At 43.6% G+C, this 22,824-nt stretch overlaps 1 protein-coding gene across 1 annotated transcript in view; it reads left to right on the top strand.

Annotated features, from left to right (window-relative positions):
• Positions 1 to 22,824, top strand: part of PKDCC (protein kinase domain containing, cytoplasmic) — a 100,645-nt gene that overhangs the window by 54,094 nt on the left and 23,727 nt on the right. Inside the window, exons 4-5 of the mRNA XM_086927814.1 lie at positions 7,026 to 7,105; positions 8,591 to 8,698. Of these exons, the coding sequence (XP_086783940.1) occupies positions 7,026 to 7,105; positions 8,591 to 8,698 (188 nt within the window). The remainder of the gene's footprint in view (positions 1 to 7,025; positions 7,106 to 8,590; positions 8,699 to 22,824) is intronic.

Here is a 22,824-nt window from a genome sequence, read left to right as displayed (position 1 = left end):
GGAACTGCGGTACCCTGTACGTACGGAGGTGGCGACTTCATAAGATAGGACATTAAAGAATCCTCAACTGCCTCTTCCTTCTTATCCGACTCCGTAGACAAAACAGGATAGCATTTGTCTATGGACATACGCTGTAATCTCTCAAACACTTCCTTATCCTTATCCTCCTTATCACGCTGAAACTGCTCAGCTTTCTTCACTATAGTAGCAACAGTATCTCGCTGACTACGTTTATTTTGTCTGATCTCTTTCTGTCGGGCTTCTTTGCGCCAGAACCGAAAGGCATCAAACATGGCCGGCCTTGATTTACGTTCGAACAACTTCATTTCCAAATTATCTAAGATCGACGCTTCGAAGCTACCGTGAGGTGGCCAACGAAGATCGCCGTCTTTCTTTGTATATTTGATCCAATAATCGTTAAAAGCAATCGGGCCTAGCCCATGTTTGCTATATAGGTCATAAGTAGGAGTTCCAACCGGAGGTATCGGACACGAGTCCTCCAGCAGGGAATCCGCACCACAAGGTCTAAAGCAACTGAACAAAGTACTGCGACCAGGCATCTTGCACACTAGCCGAGTTTCACAAACTTCAAGGGTTACGGGATTTCGGGATTTACCAAGTCCCAGCAAAGAACTAAACCCTCGGTCTTTGGCGGCTGCAGTCGTCAAACAAATACAACAACAACAAAGTACGCTAGCAAAGTGTCACCGACAAAAACACTCACACAGCGTGTACAACAAAGACACCCGCTAAAGTGTCTACAACAAAAACACTCGCTAAAGTGTTTACAACAAAGAACTCTGGGAGCGACCCACAAATACTTAACTCAAAGATCAATGGCGTCCTCAGGAAGGCCCGTCTAATCGTCTCGCTATACCAAGGTCTACGCCAGGCGCCAAAACAGGTCTACAGTCAGGGTAGCAGTCCGTCGCAGCCGTTAGGAGGCGGGAATCTTCGCGGGAAAAGTCTTCGGGCCACTTATTTCGACAACAGGATCGATGAAGCGGGGTGCACCTTCCCTCGGAGATTTCACACGAAGTTCCTCACGATCGTCAGGCTTGGACCGGTACCACTGATGCAGCCCCACGTTGGGCGCCAACTGAAGGACTGGGTTCTTTGGACCCAGCGGTGCCAGGGCACAACACCTGAAACCTTCGTGGGTAACCTGCTCCGGCGTACAAATCACAGAGACACGGGACACTTCCTTCGGCGTCAAAGAGTCAAGGTTTATTTACTGCAGGGAACACAGAAGTCACAGGAAGTACATCGAATGTAGTTCGGGGAGACTGCTTCAAATTGTATTTGTGGATCGCTCCTTTTATACAGTTTTTACCCATAGGCTAACATTGAACACAAAGGTTTACAACCTGGTTCCCACAAGTCGCTCTCAGAGGGGTCGCTTAGATCACTTTGAAACACACAAGATCCGGAACATAAGTGCGGAAACATTTGGCGGTTCCCAACTGTAAAAACCCATCTTCCCACCATTAGCAAATTCCAATCAGCAGTAAAGTAGATCGAAACAGGAACGAAGACAGGTGCAGAGGAAGACGGAAACAGTGGGGAGATCGGAAAGGGTGTAAAAGGGGAGTGTCGAGAAGCACGAGATACAGGCATCAAAGGGACGTGCCTAATGAGATGCACAACTGAGACAATAAGCCCGTGCGGCAAGATGAGCCTCGAGCGGCGCCATCTGCCTTACAGTAGCATCCCCCTCGTCATAAAGACACTTTCAAAGAACATGTGTCTTCCGCAAATATCTTGGGAGTCCCAGGGTCGCGAAGCGGACAGCGTCCGTTCGCTGGCTACTTGAGGGCAAGAGACAAAATGGATGCCGTATCTAAGATGGAACCCGTGGGTACAGATGACAAACCCATATAACAAACGAACGGTTTAAGTTAGCACAGCGAAACTGCGCACACTTGCTAAACTCGTCATTTGCGGTTCATAGATACTAGACTCGACCATATTCGTGTGAGTCGAAAACACCACTTACAATTGTCACGGAACCTCAGGATGCGGAAAAACCGCAGCATACCAACCCAAGACCCACCGCTACATTAGGATGGCTGGTAGGTCCTGGTTTCTGTCCGCAGCTTTTCCGCTGGGGTTGGCTTACAACTGCGGCGGAAAAGCCCTAATATGGTGGCGGTGTCTCTCAGACACCGCCAGCCATATTAGGATGCCCAAAAAGAAATGCTTTTCCACGGCGGGTTTTCCGCCGTGGAAAAGCATACGGAGCTTCACTGCGAGGGCCCGTTGCGGGCCCCCTGGGTGAAGGGGGAGTGGGGGGTGCACATGGGGGGTACCTATGGTACCCCCCTGCATTTGTATGCAGTAATCGGCAGGCACCGCGCGGTGCCTGACGCTTTCTGCATACAAATGCAATGTATGCATTTTTAACATTGCGGCGGGTGCAGCTTGAAGCCGCACCCGCCGCAATGTTAAAAATAGAGGATGTGACCGCCAGGGTGGCGGTCACATCCTAATTGGACAGGAGGGAACTCCGCAGGCCATGCGGAGGTTCCCTCCTCGATGGTCGCGGACGGACTCAAGTCCGTCCGCGATCATAATGAGCCCCATAGTGTGCAAAAACACAGATTCATCTAATTTGACATCAGAAAAGCTACACACAACGCAACAATAGTTCTACAAATTATATTTAGGACACAGTATTTTTGCCAGGTGGATTGTTTGACATACGGCCAAGGAGATGGGGTTTGGCTTCCTTCACAGACACAAAGCTGATAGAACTTTGATGGTGATTTAGTGCCTGGGTTATTTTTCCTCACGTAGCTACCAAGGCAGCCTGAGTTCATCTTTTCTGCCTCTTACGCGGTCCTTCCAGTGCTGCTGCAGTTTTTCGAAAAGAACACATTGGACACAAGTCTGTTCCCATGATGTTATCCGCTATTCTGTGCCGTGACCTTCAGTGTATTTCAAGAAGATGGGAACCCGATGAAGCAATGTTATTCTTCTTTTCAATGTCAAATATTATCCTCTAGAAGACCAACGATGAGGCAGAAAACTAAATTAAGAACACACCAGATGTTTGGAAGAGAGCCTATCCACAGAGGAAGTGTTGTTTTCCGCCCATCAGATTCTTATAAATGTTCCGGTAGTATTTTTCATGTTTAGTGATGTTTTCTCTTCATTTAGAAAGTTCTCTTCTATAATCTGTAATGTCTTTATGCTCATTTTTATGTTTAGTCATTGTTGCATGTGTTCTGAATCCTCTCTGTATGCAGCCTTAAAATATGACTTTGGTATCGTGAGAAAGTTAGTGGTGTACAGTAGAAACCGCAATCATCGGACAGTACAGGCCCAAGCAAAAGGACATTTTACCACAAATAAGCGTATCCAACATCTGGAATTTAGACACTGACATTTAAGTTGGGAGTTAAGCACGAGTATTCACAGAAAAATAAATTAAGTCCAAAGGGCCATATATATCAACAAACCCTTTTGGAATTCCTTAATAGCGATTTTTAAGGAATCGCTATTTAGGAATCGCAAAACGGTATGTATGAAGAAATTCGCTTTTTTTTGCGATTCCTTAATCTTCTTTATTTGCAAATTCGCATTTTGCGAATTCACAATTAAGGAATAATTTCCAATGCATTCCTATGGGCCAGGAGGCCCATAGGAATGATTGCGAAATAATTCTCAAATTGCAAATTTGCAATTTGCTAATCGCAATTTGAGAATTATTACAAGGGTGCAGGGGTGTCTCAAGGACACCCTGCTGCACCCCTGTAAATTACATGTGTGTGCATATGGCGCACATACATGCCCAATGGGCATGTATGTGCGTCATATGCCACCCTCACAAATGCACAATTGTGCATATTTACAAGAAATCGCAAATTACCACCAACTACAAGTTGGTGGTAATTTACGATTTCTAAACCTGAAATCGCAATTTGGATAAGTTTCATACATAGCATTTAAGGAATCGCAAATTTGCGATTCCTTAAATGCTTAAGCAAAATAAGGAATCGCAATTTTTTGCCATTCCTTATTTTGCTCTGTTTTCATACATTAGAAAATCGGTAAAAAGGCCGTTTGCGATTCGGCCTTAACGAATCGCAAAAGGCTTGATACATATGGCCCTTAGTGTCTATCTTGAGCGCATACTAGAAGATCATTATGTGTAAAAAACAAAACACCTTTGTTGCATGAAGTTCAATGAACACAAGGGAGAGGGGTTTTTAAGGGCATGTCAAATGTGTTGCTGATCATTGCGCTGCATATAATGAAGGCAACGGAGCCGTATTATTGATTTTTTTTAGGGGGTTTGAGGGGCCTTTGTCAGAAAAGGAATATGCTGAGCCCTTCTAATCTCTATAAGATGGAACATTACAGAAACCATCATCATTGGACGGGACATCAAATGAAAAGTAATCTTCTGGCTCCATTAAAGTGACCTTGAAAGAAGGATTGTTCTTGGTGTGGCTATGAACAATAAGCCTAATAAAACAGGAACATATATTTTAAAGCCGTTTTTAGTGGAAATGCATTCCATTTATTGCACGCAGTGGAAAATCTAGACCCAAGCCTCACCAAAACTGATATCTTTCCTCCACTGTTCCCTAATTGTTTCCAGATTAGGGCATACTTACAATTCGAAGGTAGGTCTCGAAACAATATAGCAGGTGTTAAGCAGCTCCCCTGTCCTCTCTTCATGCCACAAGGACCAAATTTAAAGCATTTGATCTGTGGCTGGCATAGCAGATCAGTACAAATGGATTGCTGCTGGATCAGGTGAGGGACCTGCAAATGCTACAACAAAAACCAGGAAGCACAGGTGGCAAAAGATAAGAGGATGCCATGGCACATGTATCATGCACAGGGGGAATGTCTGACTTATTGGCTCACACACACACACAGCTTCCAATCACAGCACGTAATCTTGAACTCCATTCTGAAAACGTACAAAGAGCTTACTTATGTAAAATTTATGAAGGAGAGATGGCTAAAGAGGGACAAAAATGTGTGACATTGGATAAGACATGGCAAAAGTACATTGAGCCAGTAAATTAAAGCGACTAATCAAGAGTGACTTATTATGATAGACTCTGTGTAATCGACACATTTAGGAAAAGGAAATCCTGCATTGAAATAGGTAGGCTGAGGAGGGGCTTCTGGCTTGCAAAATAAAGCTCCAAAATCCTAGAGAGTTAACATCTTAAAATGTTTGTTACAGGTCCCTAATATGAGGAGGAATTACTTCCCAAACTGCAAAGGGTCCTGAGCCATGTTACTAGATTCATATTTATCTAAGATATGATAGTAAATTGTGCCTGTGCTTGCGTAAATCCACTGGCTCCAGGTTAAAAAGAGAACTAAATACAAGGCCCTTGCAAGACTATCTTTAATTATCCTCAAGTTGTCTACGGTCACTCCATGGGATGCTTAGTCAAGCACTTTTACTTTTTTCAAACTCTCTCCCATGGGCCTTGCAGCGCTGGAGTCTGGAGTATGACTGGACCTTCTTTGCAAAAACCAGGGAAGGGTCCACAGGAACATGATCTTTCGGTCGTTTGTATGCAGACTTTTTTGTAAATTGGTCTTTATGCACAGCCTTCTCTACTCTATGTCTTTTTACTGCAATATTTTGACAAATAACCCCTTTTTGCACCCTTCATGCAAATGACAGTGGATGGAGTGAGAGGTGATTCACCCTCCAAGTCCACTGCTTTGTAAGAAACTCCCCTTTCACATCACGCAGATTACATGCCAGTCAAGCTCACTTTTATAGCTCAGCCGTTAATGACTTCACTCCATCCTACTTGCCTCCCCCGCCCCTTCCCAGCGTCATCACTGGGCCTGGTGTGATCTGGAGGTGGAGAAGGTTATAACAGCCTGATGGTGGTCGCCTGGGCAAGAGACTTATGTAGAAACTGTGAGTAGAAAGGGGACAGACTATGGCTCGGCCATTAACAGAAGGGACAATCAGGTGCTAACATTCAAAGTACCACAGGAGCTCTAGAAAAAGGCTGTAATATTGTTTTGTGTTTTTTAAAATAGAGTGCCACTCACAAAACCTCCTTAAAACCTGAATTCTAAATTGTTGCTTAAGTCCTGAGATTTCTCACAATTTGCTAACTGTCTCATTTCTCAGGATGGAGATTCTGCTGGTTCTGTAAGCAATATGCAAAGACAGCATAGTGGTCTAGCACCCGCTAACTGAGCATTAGGTGGACTGCTTCCATCTGCTCCCCTGAAGCGGGTGCAAAAACCACAGTATATGGACAGAATGCAGAATAATGTCATACATTCACCCCAGTACTGAGATCTGGGCCTAAATCCATCGTTTTTTTGCACTCCACACCACCCCAGTTCAGACATGGCCATATGTAAATCAGTCTGACCCTGTGCCTCATGGGAACAGTCCAGCCCGAACTGCCAAGCCATGCCTTCCCTGGACCGGAAACAAGCTTCCGAGGACCGGTTTCTGGCATTCCAGCCGTCTTCAGCCCGGCTTGCTTGAATCCAGTGGTGTGGAGAGCATGGGACTCACGTGAAGCGGGTGGCATGTTGAACAATTGGACCTTGCATGTAGTTACTGACCATTCCTTACATACATTGTTTTTGGTTTCTTCCATCATTTCTGTTCTTGCTGTCTCATCCACTCTGCCCTGCTCAGGCTATAATTCTATCTGCTCTGTCCCACATCTGTACAGGACTGCTGGTCTGACGCTCCAGAAATAGATATTTAATAAACTATGTCCAGAAAGCAGACAGGCTAGCAAACAACCACACTACACTGGGCTTCCAGCAGGCTGCTGTATTAATGGAGCATTTACTGGTGACCACAAGGCTGCCTTGTGTATGTTCGCTTGGTCCAGCTAAGCCAGACAGCTGTGGGAATGGCTTCAGCCATGTATTTATTTGATTAGAGAATATGAAGATATTTCCTGAGAGGACTGGTAACATAGCAAATATTGGAACTGTATTTTTAGCTGTCCCGTGGTTACTAGAGATATTCCCTGCTTCAATAAAGGATGTATTTTTTTCGGCAGGTTTTTCTTCACGTACCTTCTGCCACACAGCGCACCTTCGTTACTGAGACCATTGTTGGATGCAGTAGTGAATGCAACAGGTATTGTAGTATTTCTGATTAGCTTAGTATTGATATGTGTCCAAGAGGGATGAATAAGGAGTTCTCCAAAATATACTGTTAGGGTTTGAGAATCCTTAGATTAAATTGCTTTGCAACTATTTCCTATTCATAAGTTCTATGTATATGTATGTTGAAGACCAGCAGTTTTACAAGTAAACCTCTGCATAAAGCAATTAGTCATAAAAGTGTGTTTCTTTTAATCAGCGACATAACACAAAATTACTATCCAAGTTAAAGTATGCTGGCAAAGAAAAACATATTTGCACAATTCATATATGTTTATTTAAACACAACTAGAGACATTTACTGCACGAATTGTAAAAACCAGTGAGGTTTTCAGGATATTCTCAATGAATATGTATGAGGAAGTTTTTATATTCAATATCAATAGACAGTTTTTTGATCACTTTTTCTAACTGATGTGGCAACAGTCCTGGTCTTCTAATATGAATATGTTCTGTCTTTCTGAGATTTTCTCCAGTAAAATGTCTCATTCTTTATATAGCTGCATTAGAAGTACTCCGCACCAGTGTACACTCCTGCATGCACACTAATCTATGTCCTACTACTCGCGTCCACTACAGCCAGCAAACATTGTATTACCACTCTTTTCAAACCACCCACGCTCACAGCAGCCCGACTCCGGGCATCTTTGTGCTAACGCTTGCTGCTATACTGCATTGACTCACTATTTGCCCCTCTTTTCTTGCATTTTGTAATTCTTTATTTGTGTGTTTGTATTGGATATGCCTTTAGTTTGTGAACGGTGGCTTTAGTTTGTCGGTACACGCACATTGGTACCCAGTATTTTGTTGTCACAGAACTTTTTGCATGTCTGGATATTTGCATGATAAATTAATTGCCTGTCTTTTCCGAAATAGTGTGGTTTGTGTGCCATCTGTTGTGTCTATGATTCTTTTCTACAAGTTACGTTTGATTTCCACATGTTGTATCTGTGATATATTTCTACAAGTTAGGTTGTGTTTGATTTCCACCTAAAGCCCGTAGACACACATACCGACTTCCATATACTAGTAGTTGAGAAGATAGGGCCAGAGGAGAAATGGGAACCAAACATAAGCTATGGATGCCGAGCATGGTGCAGGAGTGTCAGAGAGTAAAGTCAGACATTGACAGGGCTGTGCATAGTGGGTCGGAGGATAGGAGAGAGGGTTGACTGAGCAAAGAATATTTGGTGATCAATGGGTCATGGAAAGCCATGTCACTGGGCTTCCAGGTACTGAATATTGATATAGTTCAGGATGACTGCAAACACCCCCTGTTCTCCTTTCATTCACATTCCCGAGAACCATTCAAAGACATAGATTACTGCATGCAACTTACTCAGGCAACTTCGATCAAAAGTATCTAAACTAGCAGATTCAGTCGTTACAATATGTTTAAGTTGGAGTAGAGGTGTAATTTTTTATTCTTTTCTAAATGTCTTCTTTGGCACTTGTTTAGGAGAGCTTCGTTGGGGGATCGATGAAACCATTGGTCAGCTAGAAAATGTTTTGTACTTGTACAAAAGTGGCCTTTATTTGGGAAACACGACCCGAACGCCGAAAGCCGGTAAGCTAAATTCAAAACTTCATTTGAAAGGCCTTTTCTAATGCACGCTAATATAGTTAGAGAACCTAACATGTTTTCCCATACCAATACATATTTGGACTAATTGTACTTGATTTCTTTTCTGCTAAAAGAAGCATCATATTAGAATCCTGATTCACAGAACCCACGATCCAGTTATCCTTTTAGGTGTTAACATTTGCTTTAAAAATCAGGTGTGGTGTTGTAGATTTTTCATTTGTAGATGTTTCCTTCTAAGATTCTCAAGCCCACAAGTTACCATTTGGAGGAATAACACTTTAAAGTCGAGGAAGTTTAGTACTTTTTTGGTTGCTATTCACCAGCTTAAAGACTATTATGCTACACGGATCCATTCATTTGCTATGTTTGAGTATGCATTTCTTTGTTACTGGTTACTTGTTGCTGGTTACCCCTCCATGGACTAGTGTCTTTAAAATATGTAAAAATTGCAAAGACCAAGGAAGTTTATCATGGTCTGAACCATGTTTTGCCAAATCCTGGCATTTTATGGCATGTAAAGCAGGCTTTTCAGAGGTAAATCAGTGAAATTAAGATGGTTTGTAAGTTCATTGCCATCACACTTGAAATATGTTACATGGAGGCACTTCAATCTACTGTAAGAACATTTCAGGTGCTTTTAATTTGGCATGAGTTGGAGTTGTGGTCCCGCATGTCTTGTATATGTCTGTGGTTGAAGGTTTAAGACCTGCTCTGGCGACAGTGGTGTAGTTACTACCCTGCTTGCTTCACAAGGACCCGGAGACTTCGCTTTGCACTCAGAACAATGTTGGGTAAAATCTTGTTACTTGGTGCTGTTTGAGTGTGATTCAGGGACCTGGTTCAGCGGCGTAGCCTGTGTGTGTCCTATACCTGAGTGCCTGGAAGGAAAGGCCCCCCTCCCGCTGCTTTTTAAGTTATGAAATACACCAATTATCAGGATTCATTGGGCCCCGGTGCCACTGCACCTAATGCGCCGGTGGGAGCTTCAGCCCCTGGCCCAAGTTGTCGAGCCTTGTCCATTGTGACGTTGTGGATTAAAAACCGAGGATTATTATTAAACGTTCCGCAGCCTCACAGCGCCTGTGTGATTTGAAAAGACAAGCGATTGCTGTTTAGTTGCAAACATCAAACCTTTGGAAAGAGGCAGAGGAGACAGTGGGCTTCTCGTCAGACATGGAACGTAAACAGAGATATATATTTCTTTACAATGTCCGCGCCCAGAGATTCAACAATTATAAACGGTTCCTCCGGGTCTGGCAGGGCAACGGGTGCAGGTGCTCGGCCGCCTTCGCTAATTCTCGGATTGTCGTCACATTCTGAGCTGAGTGACGCCTGTCAACACAGGGGAATTATTTTCAGCAGTCCGATCAAAAACACAAACAGCCCTTTGTTGAAGAAGTGCGAGAGGTTGAGCCTGGCTGCGACGGCAGTTGATTCCAGTAGCAGCTGCCAGGTCTGCCCAACAATTCCTGATTTTACATTTATTTCAGATGAAATAACTTGTAGAAACAGCGTATTGTGTGACTGCGAATGTAAAAGTCTTGTGTTCACAGTGATTACATAGTCGGGCGGTGTCTGGCCGCTGGTAAATTAGTGTAGACTGCACTGCAGTTTCTCAACTGCTAAATCTCTTGTGTTGATTTGATATATTTAAGCAACCTGATAAGGCCGCACAGTGCTCGCGGACAAGTGTTTCCAGCGGCCATTTTAGGCGCTCGTGAACACGGTCATGTCGTGCATATCAGCTTTCCTAGTGTACCGCCAGCTCCCGCCTCAAGAACTGGAAGGGCACACGCAGGTCAGGTTTGGGAATATCGGTTCCATATTGCACATGTGCGGCGCTAATTTGCATTTAATTGGTACAAGTTGCATCAAGATGAGGGTCAGTTTACGCGCAGCCATCATGTACAAAAACAGTTTTGCAGTTACTGGTTCCATGATTACAGAGTGAACACTTCAATGTAGGTCCATGCACACATTTATTGCCCATTTGTAGACATTTTAAAATGATGTAAAACTGGGAATTATTAAACATTATTCAAAGAGCCACAGTATAATTTCTCAGGCCACCGCAAACAAATTGCCTGTTGATGTGAGGAGTGCAGATCAAATTTTTATTAGTTGTTAGGTCTGGTGGTAGCGAAGGCCTTTTTATTTTAGTAAAATTATATACTTCATTTCCTTATAGGTGCTTCCCACCAGCCTATTTCATTCATTGGTCTCTTATTTTGCTATTCTCAGTTTTTTTACACCCACTGGAGCATGGGGCAGCTGGCATATGGCCCATATCAGGCATTGACTAACTTCAGTGGAAGTAACAGCATCCTGCCCTTTCACAGGGAGCACATCTGCACGTATGTAATATGGAAGGGACACATTGATGGCTTCTGCCAAAGCACAACCTCTCTCCAAATCCACCACCCAATCCCAATGACAGCCTAAATCATATATTTGTTACTGGTTAGAGATATAAAATCTCAGGCCGTATTTATTAAATATGCATAAATGTCCATGTTAACATCATAACACAGCACTAATTTTTACAGGCTGTAACATAGTTTTACCTGAGATAAATAGTCCGCTAGACATTGAGTCACCTACAACGCAGTGCATCAAAAGCATTCTGGTGAACTGATGGTTTGCACTTCAACCCGAACCCCCAACACCTCTGGCCTTCCTGGGGCTCGCTCTCTAAGGGCCATTCTCAGAGCATAAACTGGTGAGTTGCTCTTATGCGAATCCTTGCTTTCTGCACTCATTCAGGAGGCTTGCTCACCCCAGAGCAACCCTACCTGACACATCTGTCGGATAGCTATTCTGGGCAACGGGCACATTACATGGTACCCTGGAGCAGACTGCATCACCCAGCAACCCCAAAGGGTCTGTATCCCATGGCTCCACCTGAGCATGTGTTTGAGGTGAGGAAAAGAATGCATTAACAACTGCCCTACCCCCCCCACAAAATTGCAGAATCCTTAACAGTTGATGCAAGCAGCCCCTTTGAGGTCCACGTAACACTGGGGATCTTTGTACTTATCTTCATGTGAGATACCACAGGCACCTGATGTGCCCTCGCCAACCATAAACTCACCCTGATACAAAATAACAAAAGGCATACTATAATAACATAACACAACATAAAACGTAGCATCTACCTGCTCCCGATAAGCGTTAGAGGTAGCTGCTGCTAGCAACAACATTATACTCACACAGAAAAATGTGACGTAACACAACTCGACCCACCTATGCCAGAACCAAACTACAGGAATGGGTGGATAGGGAAAGAAGAGATGCCCACCGCAGTGGCTTCTGGGCGTTGCAGACCTTCCAGCAGCTGGCGGCAATGGTCTTTACTTCGAGGTGAGTATTAATAAAGAGTCTGTTTTCTACCTCGTCTAATTTTTTTAACATGGGAATGACCAGCATCCATACTCACCATCACCTCCAACTGCTGACCAGCCAGCAAAGCCAGCCTCCAGGCCGTAGAAGATGGGCCAGGCACAGCGTAGGGGTTTCGCCTGCTGGCCCGCCATCTTGCATGGCCAAACCCCGTCCTCTGTAATGTCAGCTGTCCCCATTCTGGGGGGAGAGCCTTGGGGCATTATTTTCATTGCTTCGGACCCCCTAGGGCAACATGTCCTTTTCAAGAACTAAAAGTATTTTTGCTTTTAGCCGAGGTTGTTTCCATTGATAAGAGCCCAGCTTCTCCCTCAACTATATATTTTTTTTTAAACCATGGCAAAACAAAACTAGCATTGGCAAAGCAAAAAGGCTGTCAGATAATGTCAGACCTATTGGCTTTGCCAGTGCTTGGTTTTTACATGTTGGTGAAAGCAATACGTGGGTAGGTAAAATGCTTTGGCAAAGTTTTTGACATGAACTCGGCTTTATTCATAAGTTCACCCTATTTAAAAAAGGCACAGTATATTCTATGCTCGAATTGCCAGTCTGTGCACCCTCATTAAATGCATATTTGCTTTTATGGGAGCATATGTTGGCCAAAGGCAGCCATGTTGGAACTGGTGATAAAGAAGGCCTGTGATGTTGACGACAACAGGGTGAAGGGTGGTGCTTATCTGCTGACAATATTTATACTTCTGTATTTTACATTTTAAAGATAATTATTTGCACACTTTCTTGAATAAAAAAAGTGCTGAAATCCCTGCTGCTTGATGCATCCTGAAAGTAATTACTTTCTTCCTGTGCACTTGTTGAATTTAAAACATTCATATTTGTACCCCTGAGGATGCAGTAGGTAGGAAGCGAATCCAATACTATTTAAAAAATATCCAATTGCCCACACACTTTTTATATTGAAAAAACGTATCCGCATATGCACAGGAGAGGATTGATGATTATCTACTCAATCTGCAATAAATGCAGAAACAAAAGATGTTAATTATTGTTGCGCTTTGCTGCTTGTACTATCCACTGGTAATTGTTCATTAGCCCAAGTACTAATTTGGATTGATTTGGTTATGTACAGTAATTCCATACTAATAAACTCAATGACATAATGCAATATGTTTGCATTTTCATTTATCTGAAAGTTGTGTACAAACCACGTGGCAAAAAATTTCCGTCATTTAGGTTTGATGTATAATGGTGCACTTAATAGCCTGGATATTTGTGCTCTTTCAACTGATTATACATCCGTAGCTTTAGGAGACATTTTCTTTAATTTGTGATATATTACTATATTTCCTTGATTATTGGTTGTTCTTTTCTGTTGGAGACTTTAACAATAAAGCTTATGCTAGCTGTTCAATCAAACACACACAAAAACACCATCTGCTTTAAGTCTTTTTTCACAATTTGACTGAATTTAGATTGCAAGCAAAAAACAATAGTTGAAGACTGCATTGTCTCTCTTCCGATTGGCTAAGCTAATCTCAGAATTCTATGAAGGGTGGTAATGTATTGATACAGATATGTTTTATTTACTATTTACATACTCAGTTTGTTTACATAGTGTAGGCTTGTTGTATTAACACCAATTGGGGCCTCTAGAATTATGTAATTATGGGATCCATACAGAAGATTTTCATCACATGAGGCGACTGTTTACTCAAAGGACAACTGTAGGAAGGGGAGGCTCTAGTTGGCGCAGTTGTAACACTAGCGACAAGCAGGGACTCTCTCTTCCTCGTCAGGGCTGAGGGTTACCTTCCAGACAACCTCTGCTTACCCTCTAGGTAGTGTGGCTTAAGCAGTCGTAGGCTAATCTTTGGGGCACATAGGGTTAAACACTTGCAATATTACACCGTCACAACCAACCCACCACACAGTGAGACCAGACTGTATTCTTTAAAAATATATATATCTTTATATAGAATTCAAGCAGGCTTATGAATACAGTTATCAGACTTTCAAGTAGCGGTTCCAAGTTACTTAGTTCAAGTTGCCACAGTTCTTTCGAGCAATAAGAGTTCTTTGAGGGCCTTCTGCCCAGTTCAACAAAGTTCTTGTGGAGCAGGCGGCTCCCAGGGGATCTGTCCCACGTCGCGTTGCCTTCCCGGGGTCGCTGTTCGTTGCGGCTCTCAGCCGAGCAGTTCACGGGTCATCCGGGGCAGCGGTGTTCTGTGGCGGCAGGGTCCTCTCCTCGTCGTCCGCTCCGACCCTGGAGGCGGCGGTTGCGTGGTGGCGGCAAGTGGCAGTACGGTCCTCAAGTGCAGGACGTACCCAGCCAAGTGCCGGTGCAGCTGTGCGCTCACAGCTGAGCTGTCGGGCAAGGTACCGACCTAGGGGACTCTCACAGGGCGACTGTCCGTCTTTGCAAGTGGATTGGCTGCTCGTTGCGCAGTCAACTCGAGAGCTCGGACCGGACGGGTCCTCCTTCGCTTTGCTCTCGGGCTCCCGGTGCAGTTGCGGTCACGGTGTTCGGGCCAGCGGCGGCTGGTCCTCACTTTGCTCTCGCTGTTGCTCTGGGCCCCGGTCACGGTGGTCAGGTGGATGTCGTTGCCTTGGAGGAGATTCCTCCGTCGGTACTGCCACGAGGAGCAGCACACGCAGTTGCTTTCTTCAGGGTGTAGTGCCCACTGGTCCTGGGGCGCTGGTCAGGGGGCAAGTTCAGTTTCAAGCCCTTGGAGATCTTTTAGCAGAGTTTGGCACAAAGTCTTGTAAAGCAAAAGTCTTTTCGTAGTCTTTCCTTTTTCCTCTCCTTCGGCAGCAAGGCACCAGACACAGGCAAGAGACAGCACTCTTCCTTGTCCTTCCCGGTCCTTCTTGTCGGGCAGAGTTCCTTCTGTAGCCCAAACAGGATCTAATTTACAAGGAGCAAGGCTCCTACTTTTATACTGCATTTCTTTTGTTCTTGCAGGCCAGGGGGGCCTTTGCATAGCCACTTTCAGTCCTTGAGTACTCTGGTGGGTGTACTCCGGCTTCTGCTTTCAGTGTGAGGGGCAGGCGCATCAGACGCCCCACAGGAGGTGGAGCCAGCATTGTGCGGACAGGGGCAGCCAGAGTACCTTGTTGATGGGGGCTTCGCCTTTCCTGGGCCAGGTGTCGGCTGAGTCATCAGTCGCTCCCCAGGAGGGCGGAGCCAGCATTGTGGTGGCAGAGCACAGCAAGATTCAGAGTCAAGAGCCACTCCTACCTCCCACTAAGGTGCAATCTACGCATTCACCACCTGTCATCCCCCAGCCCTGTCACTCACACATCCCAGACAGTCAGATACACATACCAGCAGAGGCGGGCTGAAATGGTTAGGCAAGCAAATGCTAACTTTCTAAAAGTAGCATTTGCAAACCCAGGATACTAAAATAAACTTTACTAAAAGAAATATTTTATCATCCTGAGTTCAGGCATACTAAACATGACGCGCTACCATGCTCCTTGAGCCTGCTGGGATTATAGGGTGTAATAACTCCAGCAGCTCAGTCTGTCCTAATGGAGCAGGCAGCCTTCAATAGTGAAATACGGTTTTGGGGGTAAGTCACTACTAGGACGGCCACACACTTCATGGCTTGTCCTACCTTGCACCCACAACGCACCCTGCCCGCAGGCCTACCATAGGGGTGGCTAATATGTAGTCAAGGGAAGGTTCGGGGGCTGGCAAGTGGGTGCACTTGCCCAGCTAGCGTGACGGTACGAGACCGCACGCGGGTTCTGCGGTCGCAGTTCCCGGACACATCTTTACGGCTGCTTCGGTGGGTGGCGCAACCAGCCCTGCAGGCCCACCAGCAGTATTGGCATCTACAAGCCCCGGCACTCCTAGTGCACTTTACTAGGGACTAACAGTAAATCCAATGAACCAATCATGGATACCAATCGCATGTACAATTTACAGTAGGGAGCACTTGCACTGCGGCACGGGTCAGCCGTGGCGCAGTGCCCTGAGTATCGGAAAACCAGCAAAACATCGGAGGCACATCAGCAAAAAGTGGAAGGGAGACTCACGCCAAGGTGCCAGGTCTAACAACAACCAAGTAGGAATTTGGAGGGTGGCCTATGAAACAAGGGCCACAGTTTCATCTTGCTAAGATTTGTTCACGTAGCTGTCTTGGTGTGGAAAGAACTCTGTATTGAATAGACTTTTCCTCAAGATCCTGCTGCAGGTTTACTTTAAAAACTGGGCTTTCTCCTCAGGTGTATCCGCAAGTCATTCCACGGTTTTAGAACCATTACTTTGATCGTTTGTCTGCCTTGCTTTTGTGATTGAATATCATCTGTGTGATTAGAATGGCATTTTACAGCTATATGTTCTGGCTGGCGGTGCATTAGGGTCCAATTTTCAAAATCTATGATTATGGCACAGACTGCTTTGAATTCTGTAATTGAATCCACTGGGAAGCAGGCCTTGTAGAGTTTTAGTGATTTGACTCGACTTCTAAAGGTTAAAGGACAATCTGCAATGCCATTCTTGATGTTCTTGAACATTTGGTTGTCCTTCTTCAGATCCATTGTATAGATTATGGAGCAGTAGTAGTCCAGCTGGGATAAGACTAAAGGCTCTCACAAAGTTTCAAAGCTCTGACGCAGCTCCACAGCAGCACTTCAGATAACTCTCACAACCACTACCTCTATCCCCCTACCATTGTGCTAGAATGATTGGTATGGTAGGAATGGGCAATAGGTAAAATCAGAGGTCCCCTACCCTTAGGCTAGATTGGTGGTGGAGAGAGGCAGGGAAATCTGAGGCTGTCTACCTATATGATTCAGGTGGGCACGCTGGGACCAGCATACTTAGGACTGGACGCAAGTTTCTATAGGCTGCCATGTCATTTTGAAAGCTGCCAGAGGGTTTGAGCACCCTAGATTTGCTCTTCAACATTATCATAAAAAATAGATCATGTACCTCTGAAAGCAGTTTCCTTTCAATTTGTTTTTACTTTTGTCACAAGGCACACGTCATCCTTCCCATTGTTATGTAATTGTCGGATGTTACCATAGGGTGATATTAAATGGATGTTTCTAATACCCTTGCACCACAGGCTCACTCATTCACTGATTTCAACTTTGTATTGATATTGATTCTGCTTGACTTTGGAAATCAAGAAAGTCCACTTATTCACCAACACCAGATTCCATACTTAAATGTTGTCTATACTTATTACATTCTGGATCATATTTTGTCCATTCCGACAATATATTAGCTAGGGCTCCTATTTCGTATATTTCGGTTATCAGATACAGAAAACATTTTCGACTTATGCACCCAATTATGGAATATCACACCACAGTGTTTTACTTTATCTCGAAAAACTAAACACTACATTTTCCAATCTGTGAATATTTGTGGGTATGTAGATTCTCACATATGTTTTTTTCAGAGGAGGATTTCTGTGCATCTCCTCTTCTCCTAGCCTCCTTCATATGATAAGGACTTCTGGACACTGATACTTGTGACAGTTTTCAATGCTGCTTTGGGAGGAGTCCTACCCACCACATGGGTTGAAAGCGTTATTGTACCCATGTTTAAAAAAGGGGACAGGGAAAAGGCTAATTGCTCCCGCCCAATAGCCCTTCTTGACTCCTCTTCTAAGATCATGGGACGAATCATGCTAGAAAGGCTTGAAGACTGGGCAAACGAACATTACATCTTATCGGAGGCACAGTATGGCTTCAGACGGGCTATTGGGACGGTGGAGCAATGTCTTAATCTAGACCTAATAATTGGGAAGTATACGCTAGCCAAGGAAGGTACTCTTCATCTATGGTTTGTATATTTGACTAGTGCCTTTGACTTAGTAAATCATCAAAAATTATGGCAAACCTTAAGAGGGCTCGGCGCTCCCATAGAAATAATTGTTTTCTTATCCCAAATTTACAATTTTAAGCTCAAGGGTACGGTATGGAAAATTAGGGGAATGCACGCCTGACTTCGCAGTAAAGCAGGGTATTAGACAGGGATGTGTATTGGCCCTCCTCTTACTTTCCATATACATAAATAATGTGGATCCATTTTTACAAGAATTAGCCGTAGATGCCCCAAAAGTCAGAACACGCTCCACCCCTTTGTTATTATATGCAGATGATGCTGTCTTGATGTCTAGAACTGCTAATGGCCTACAATGTCTAATAGAAAACTTTGCCCAATACATGACCAACATAAATTTACCGTTGAACCTGAAAAAAACATTTGTAACGGCATGTGGATGCAAAAGACAAAAGTGTAGACTGCATCACGTGGGTGGGGGTTTTATAAGCAGAGCTCCGACTTTTTCATACTTAGGCTTATTATTTTGTAATAGCGGCACATGGAATCCGCACATTGAACTATGTAAAACGAAATTCCTAAAAACAACTGAGGGAATCATGAGGTTTGCGGCCAAACTTGGGAATAAGCCTTTACGTGAAATCTTAAATTTATATAGGAGCAATTGTTTTCCAGCAGTTAATTATGGAGCTGCCATATCGGGGAGAGCAAATACGACAATCCTCCAAACGAATGAAAATAAGTTCCTAAAAAGACTCCTGGCAGTCCCTAGTGCAGCCGCAAACATAATTGTACACAAAGAATTGTCCGTCCCATACTTAAGCGATACTCTCAATATAGCTGCCCTTACACTCTGGCATTGCTTATGGACCAAGGAAGAAACTAAATTCTCTAAGGATTTAGCTATAGATTGTCTAGCACTAGACCATGGTATGACAATACCATGGTTGTGTCACATTTTTAATCTTTTGACAAGGTGCGAAATTGTACAGACGACCCCATAAGCATACAAGAATTTAGTAAAAGAGATCTGAAATTGAGATCTTGCTAATACTGAACATGATAGGGATAGGATGATCAAGCAAAAACAGTCAGTGGCAGCTTATTGTGAACGTCCTTATATGAGGGGCACCCAGTTATATCTTACCCTGGTCCAGAATGTCCAGCACAGATTTTATCTGACCTGACTAAGGATAAGCACTTTACATTATTTAGTTGCTTTCCCAAAAACTGAGAAATGGCACAGAATCTTGCCCCCTTGTCCATGTGATGGCAAAACCTCTCAATCTACCCTGCATCTTATTTTATTCTGCCCTTTTTATATGGATATCCGAAAAGCTGTATTGAAACCACTATTTTTTTAAAAACATGCTTTTTAATTAAGAGGACACGTTTAATTTTATCTGTAGTTTGGACACCATGAAAATAATAAGTGCTGTAACATGCTTTATACAAAACCTAATTAGAAGGAGAAAAGACTATGCACCTTTGGACGCTCTCCTATATGAAAAAGATGATGAGTAAGATATCCTCTAAATCACATTCTTTGCACTGATTGCACTTGCACTTTATTGTATGAATTAGTGGTAGATTGCATTTAAAGGATTTTGAAAAATGGACCTACTATTTTACGCTGCTTCTTTGTATTTTAAACTTGCACATGTTGTACCACCATTAATGTCCCTATGAAATTTTGTTAGAATGCACCCTTTAAGATATATATGTATTAGTGTGCTTTTATGGTGTTTGCCCTGTTGTCACCGAATAAAGCTGTTTTAATTTGATTTGATAAGTACGTTCAACAGTCCCATGTTCTCAAGTCGTTGGGTTTTTTAGAGCAGGATTTGGGCATAGAACAAGGAATTAGGGAATGTAAAAAATGCCTACCAGTTTCTTATTCTTGTTTAGAGAATCCACATTTTCAAGCATTTGGCTATTGAAGTAATTAAATTTTCTGTAATTGGAAATGGGCATGTGGTGAATGGTTTGATTCTTGAATGTCTTGCGGCCAGTGGCGTGTACAGCTTTTATTAAGCAAGTGAAGTGTTATGGAGATTCAGACTGCCCTACTTGTAGTTCATGGTTTTTTCTGATTTTACTACAGGTATGTCCTTGCATAGTTTTCCCTCGCAGTCTCCAGTATTTCCTCCTGAGTGCTGTTTGGGTTTGAAGATGGATGAGGTGTTTTCTTGCAAGTTAGCTTTGAATCCATTTCCATCACTACTAATTAGGTAGATGAACTTTGGATTCTGTTTTTTGTGTCCGGTACAATTGGATTCCGCCCACTCAACTGTAGTGTGCTTTCATTAAAATTAAAATTAAAATATAAAGAAGACATCATAATTAGGGAGAGTATTGTTTTAATTGTGTCTGTAGCCCTAATACTGAAGGGTCAATACCTTTTTGTGGATTCGATAAGAGTAGTTATTGGAACTTCACCAAAATGTTTTATGCATCAGTACCTCATAGTCTTCAAATGAACGCCCTTTCATTGAAATAATAAAAGAAAACTCTCTCCTCGAATATGCCCTTTTCTAATTATGCCGGATATGCCTTAAAGTAGTATGATTCATTCTTAACTAGCTTTCTGTTTCTCAAAACCGATAGGGCTTGTCGTGGTTCCTTCATGTTAATGCCATAGGTTTGTCTTTGTCAGAATTTCCATCCCTGACATGGTATCGAATGCAGCATGGCTCATTCAGACACAATTCTACATCCCAGTGCCTTGAAGATCTGATATTTTCTATCAGTTCTGTTTCAAGAAGGTTTTCAAGGTTGGTGGGAATCCGAGCTGGATTTGGCTATCGAGGTTTTGGAGTTCGGTTTTAATGTTAGTCCTTTTGTTGGTGGAGGAACTGGTAATCCTTTCTTGGAGGATTCTACCCTGTTGAAGACTGCTCTGGTGGATTGAACCCTGCCATATTTTGCCTGAGGTAGTAGTGATTCCGTCAGAGGCTTTGCCACTAAAGGAATACTCTCCAACAGAGGATTTACCTCTTCCTCTACAAATTAGAGTCATTTCTTTCCCAGTCAACTCTAAACAGGACCTTGTGGCCGTGTTTAAGCACAGGTGTGCTAGCATCCTGCCACTGGGACAGAAGGACTACCCAGTTTAGATTCCCCATCGAAATCGCACAGGATTATTTAACAAAAGGACGTTTGCCAACAGAGCAAATACACTTTTGCCAAAACTGTGCAGGACTGACTGTCCCGCCATTTCTAGGCAGCACAATTGGTCGATTTCTTGTTTAATAGAACCAACGCATGAGTGAATGATGTTTCTGTTAAATAAAAAAATCAATGTCCCTGATGAGGTAGGAGTTTTTTCTGAACACTTTGAAGAATTTTATCTTTTTTCATGCCTGTGAATACTACCATGGTTTGTGTAGTAGCCCCAGCAAGAAAATTAAGCACTGAAGGACTGTTCGGAATAGGGCAGGTCTTCAAAGGCCTGGAACTCACATGGTGCTTTCCTGTCGGGCAATTCTTTCCAACAGCGAAGCCAGCTAAGGCTCCATTTCAGATAGGTAGTTATTTACCTACCTCTAAATGGGGTGCAGGAACCTAGAGGAGGGTGGTCAGGAAATCAAATTTCCTATTACCACCTACGCTTAGATGTCATCCATGGTCTCTGTCCCCAAAGACCCCACCTCAACTGCATGTGATTCGGAATATTACTGCATGTCTACTTGCACTGGCTCAGAAAGCTGAAACTAGAGCCGGTGTCTTCAGAAGCACTGTTGCTTGTGCATGAGAGGGCCTGTGGTGGGCTGAACCAAATTTGAGAGCCTTCCTCCATTCTAAACAGAAATGGTTGCCCTTAAGGCTCTATGCTCTGGCTGGTAATGCCCTGTGGACATAGCAATGCATCCAGTCTCACTGGAGTAGCCTGTTTTTTTTGTTAGAAATCTATTTATTGACTTTTCCAAATAAAAAAACATGAATAACAAAGCTGTCCCAAGCATACACATACAGTCAACATCAATGTGCCAAGATTGCTTTAGAGAGAGAGTCATCAGGGTATTAAAACAAATATGTATTTACTCTTGTTAATAAGGTTAGCCCATCTTCAAGGTTGCATTGATGCCGGAACAGCGGGCGAGCACACAAGTGGCAGAGACAGCCCAACAACAGAGGAGGAAATATCTAACCCTGATAACAAAAATAAAATAGGAAGATCTACAGCTAGGGCGAAGAGTAAGGGCGATAGCTGACAACCCTGTCTAGTGCCCCTCGCCAGATGGTTCGGCTGTGAGGATTGTCCATTAACGCAGATGGTGGCTGTGAGTGTGACATAAGCTGCCATGATTTTAGTTATCAGACCAGGCCCCAGTCCAATCTTACGAAAGAAAGGCCCAACCAACCCGGTCAAATGCCTTCTCTGTATCTAGCGAGAGAAGGCAAGCGGGGATACCGTGGAGGTGGGCGTTTTTTACTAAGTGCTCAAGCCGGCGGATGTTGTCCGCTCCCGGCCTCAGGCGGATGTATCCCACTTGGTCTGGGTCAATTAGTCCAGGGAGATAAGGCACCAGTCTGTTCTCCAGAATCTTGGTGGGGTTCTTACCAGGTTTTGATAGAAGTACTATCTCTGCTGCTGCCATGGTGGGTGTTATGCCTGTGTCTACCGTAAATGTGTTGAGCAGCCTGTGTTTTTACTGTGACTGCCTTTCTGAAACAAAAGTAAGAACATCAAACTCTGGTAAGTGTCCAATACTTAAGGCATGAAATTTGTGTTGGGTGATACCAGAAAGTCTTCCAACTTGTGGGCATTGAATATACAATGTATTTTTAAGGATTCCACACTGGTGGAGAATTCTCAAATGACGCATACAAAAAAACTGATGATGGGGTGTGTGAAATAATATCAGCTAGTGGTAATTACTTAGGGTCATAGCTTGGTTCCAGTGGCACAGTGAACATGGGAGCCAAGTTTATCTATACCCTTGCCACT

This window comes from Lissotriton vulgaris, chromosome 6 (assembly GCF_964263255.1).
Source record: "Lissotriton vulgaris chromosome 6, aLisVul1.2, whole genome shotgun sequence".
Lineage (NCBI taxonomy): Eukaryota > Metazoa > Chordata > Amphibia > Caudata > Salamandridae > Lissotriton > Lissotriton vulgaris.
Note: the sequence above shows the minus strand (reverse complement) of the source record. Positions and strands in the feature narration are given on the sequence as shown.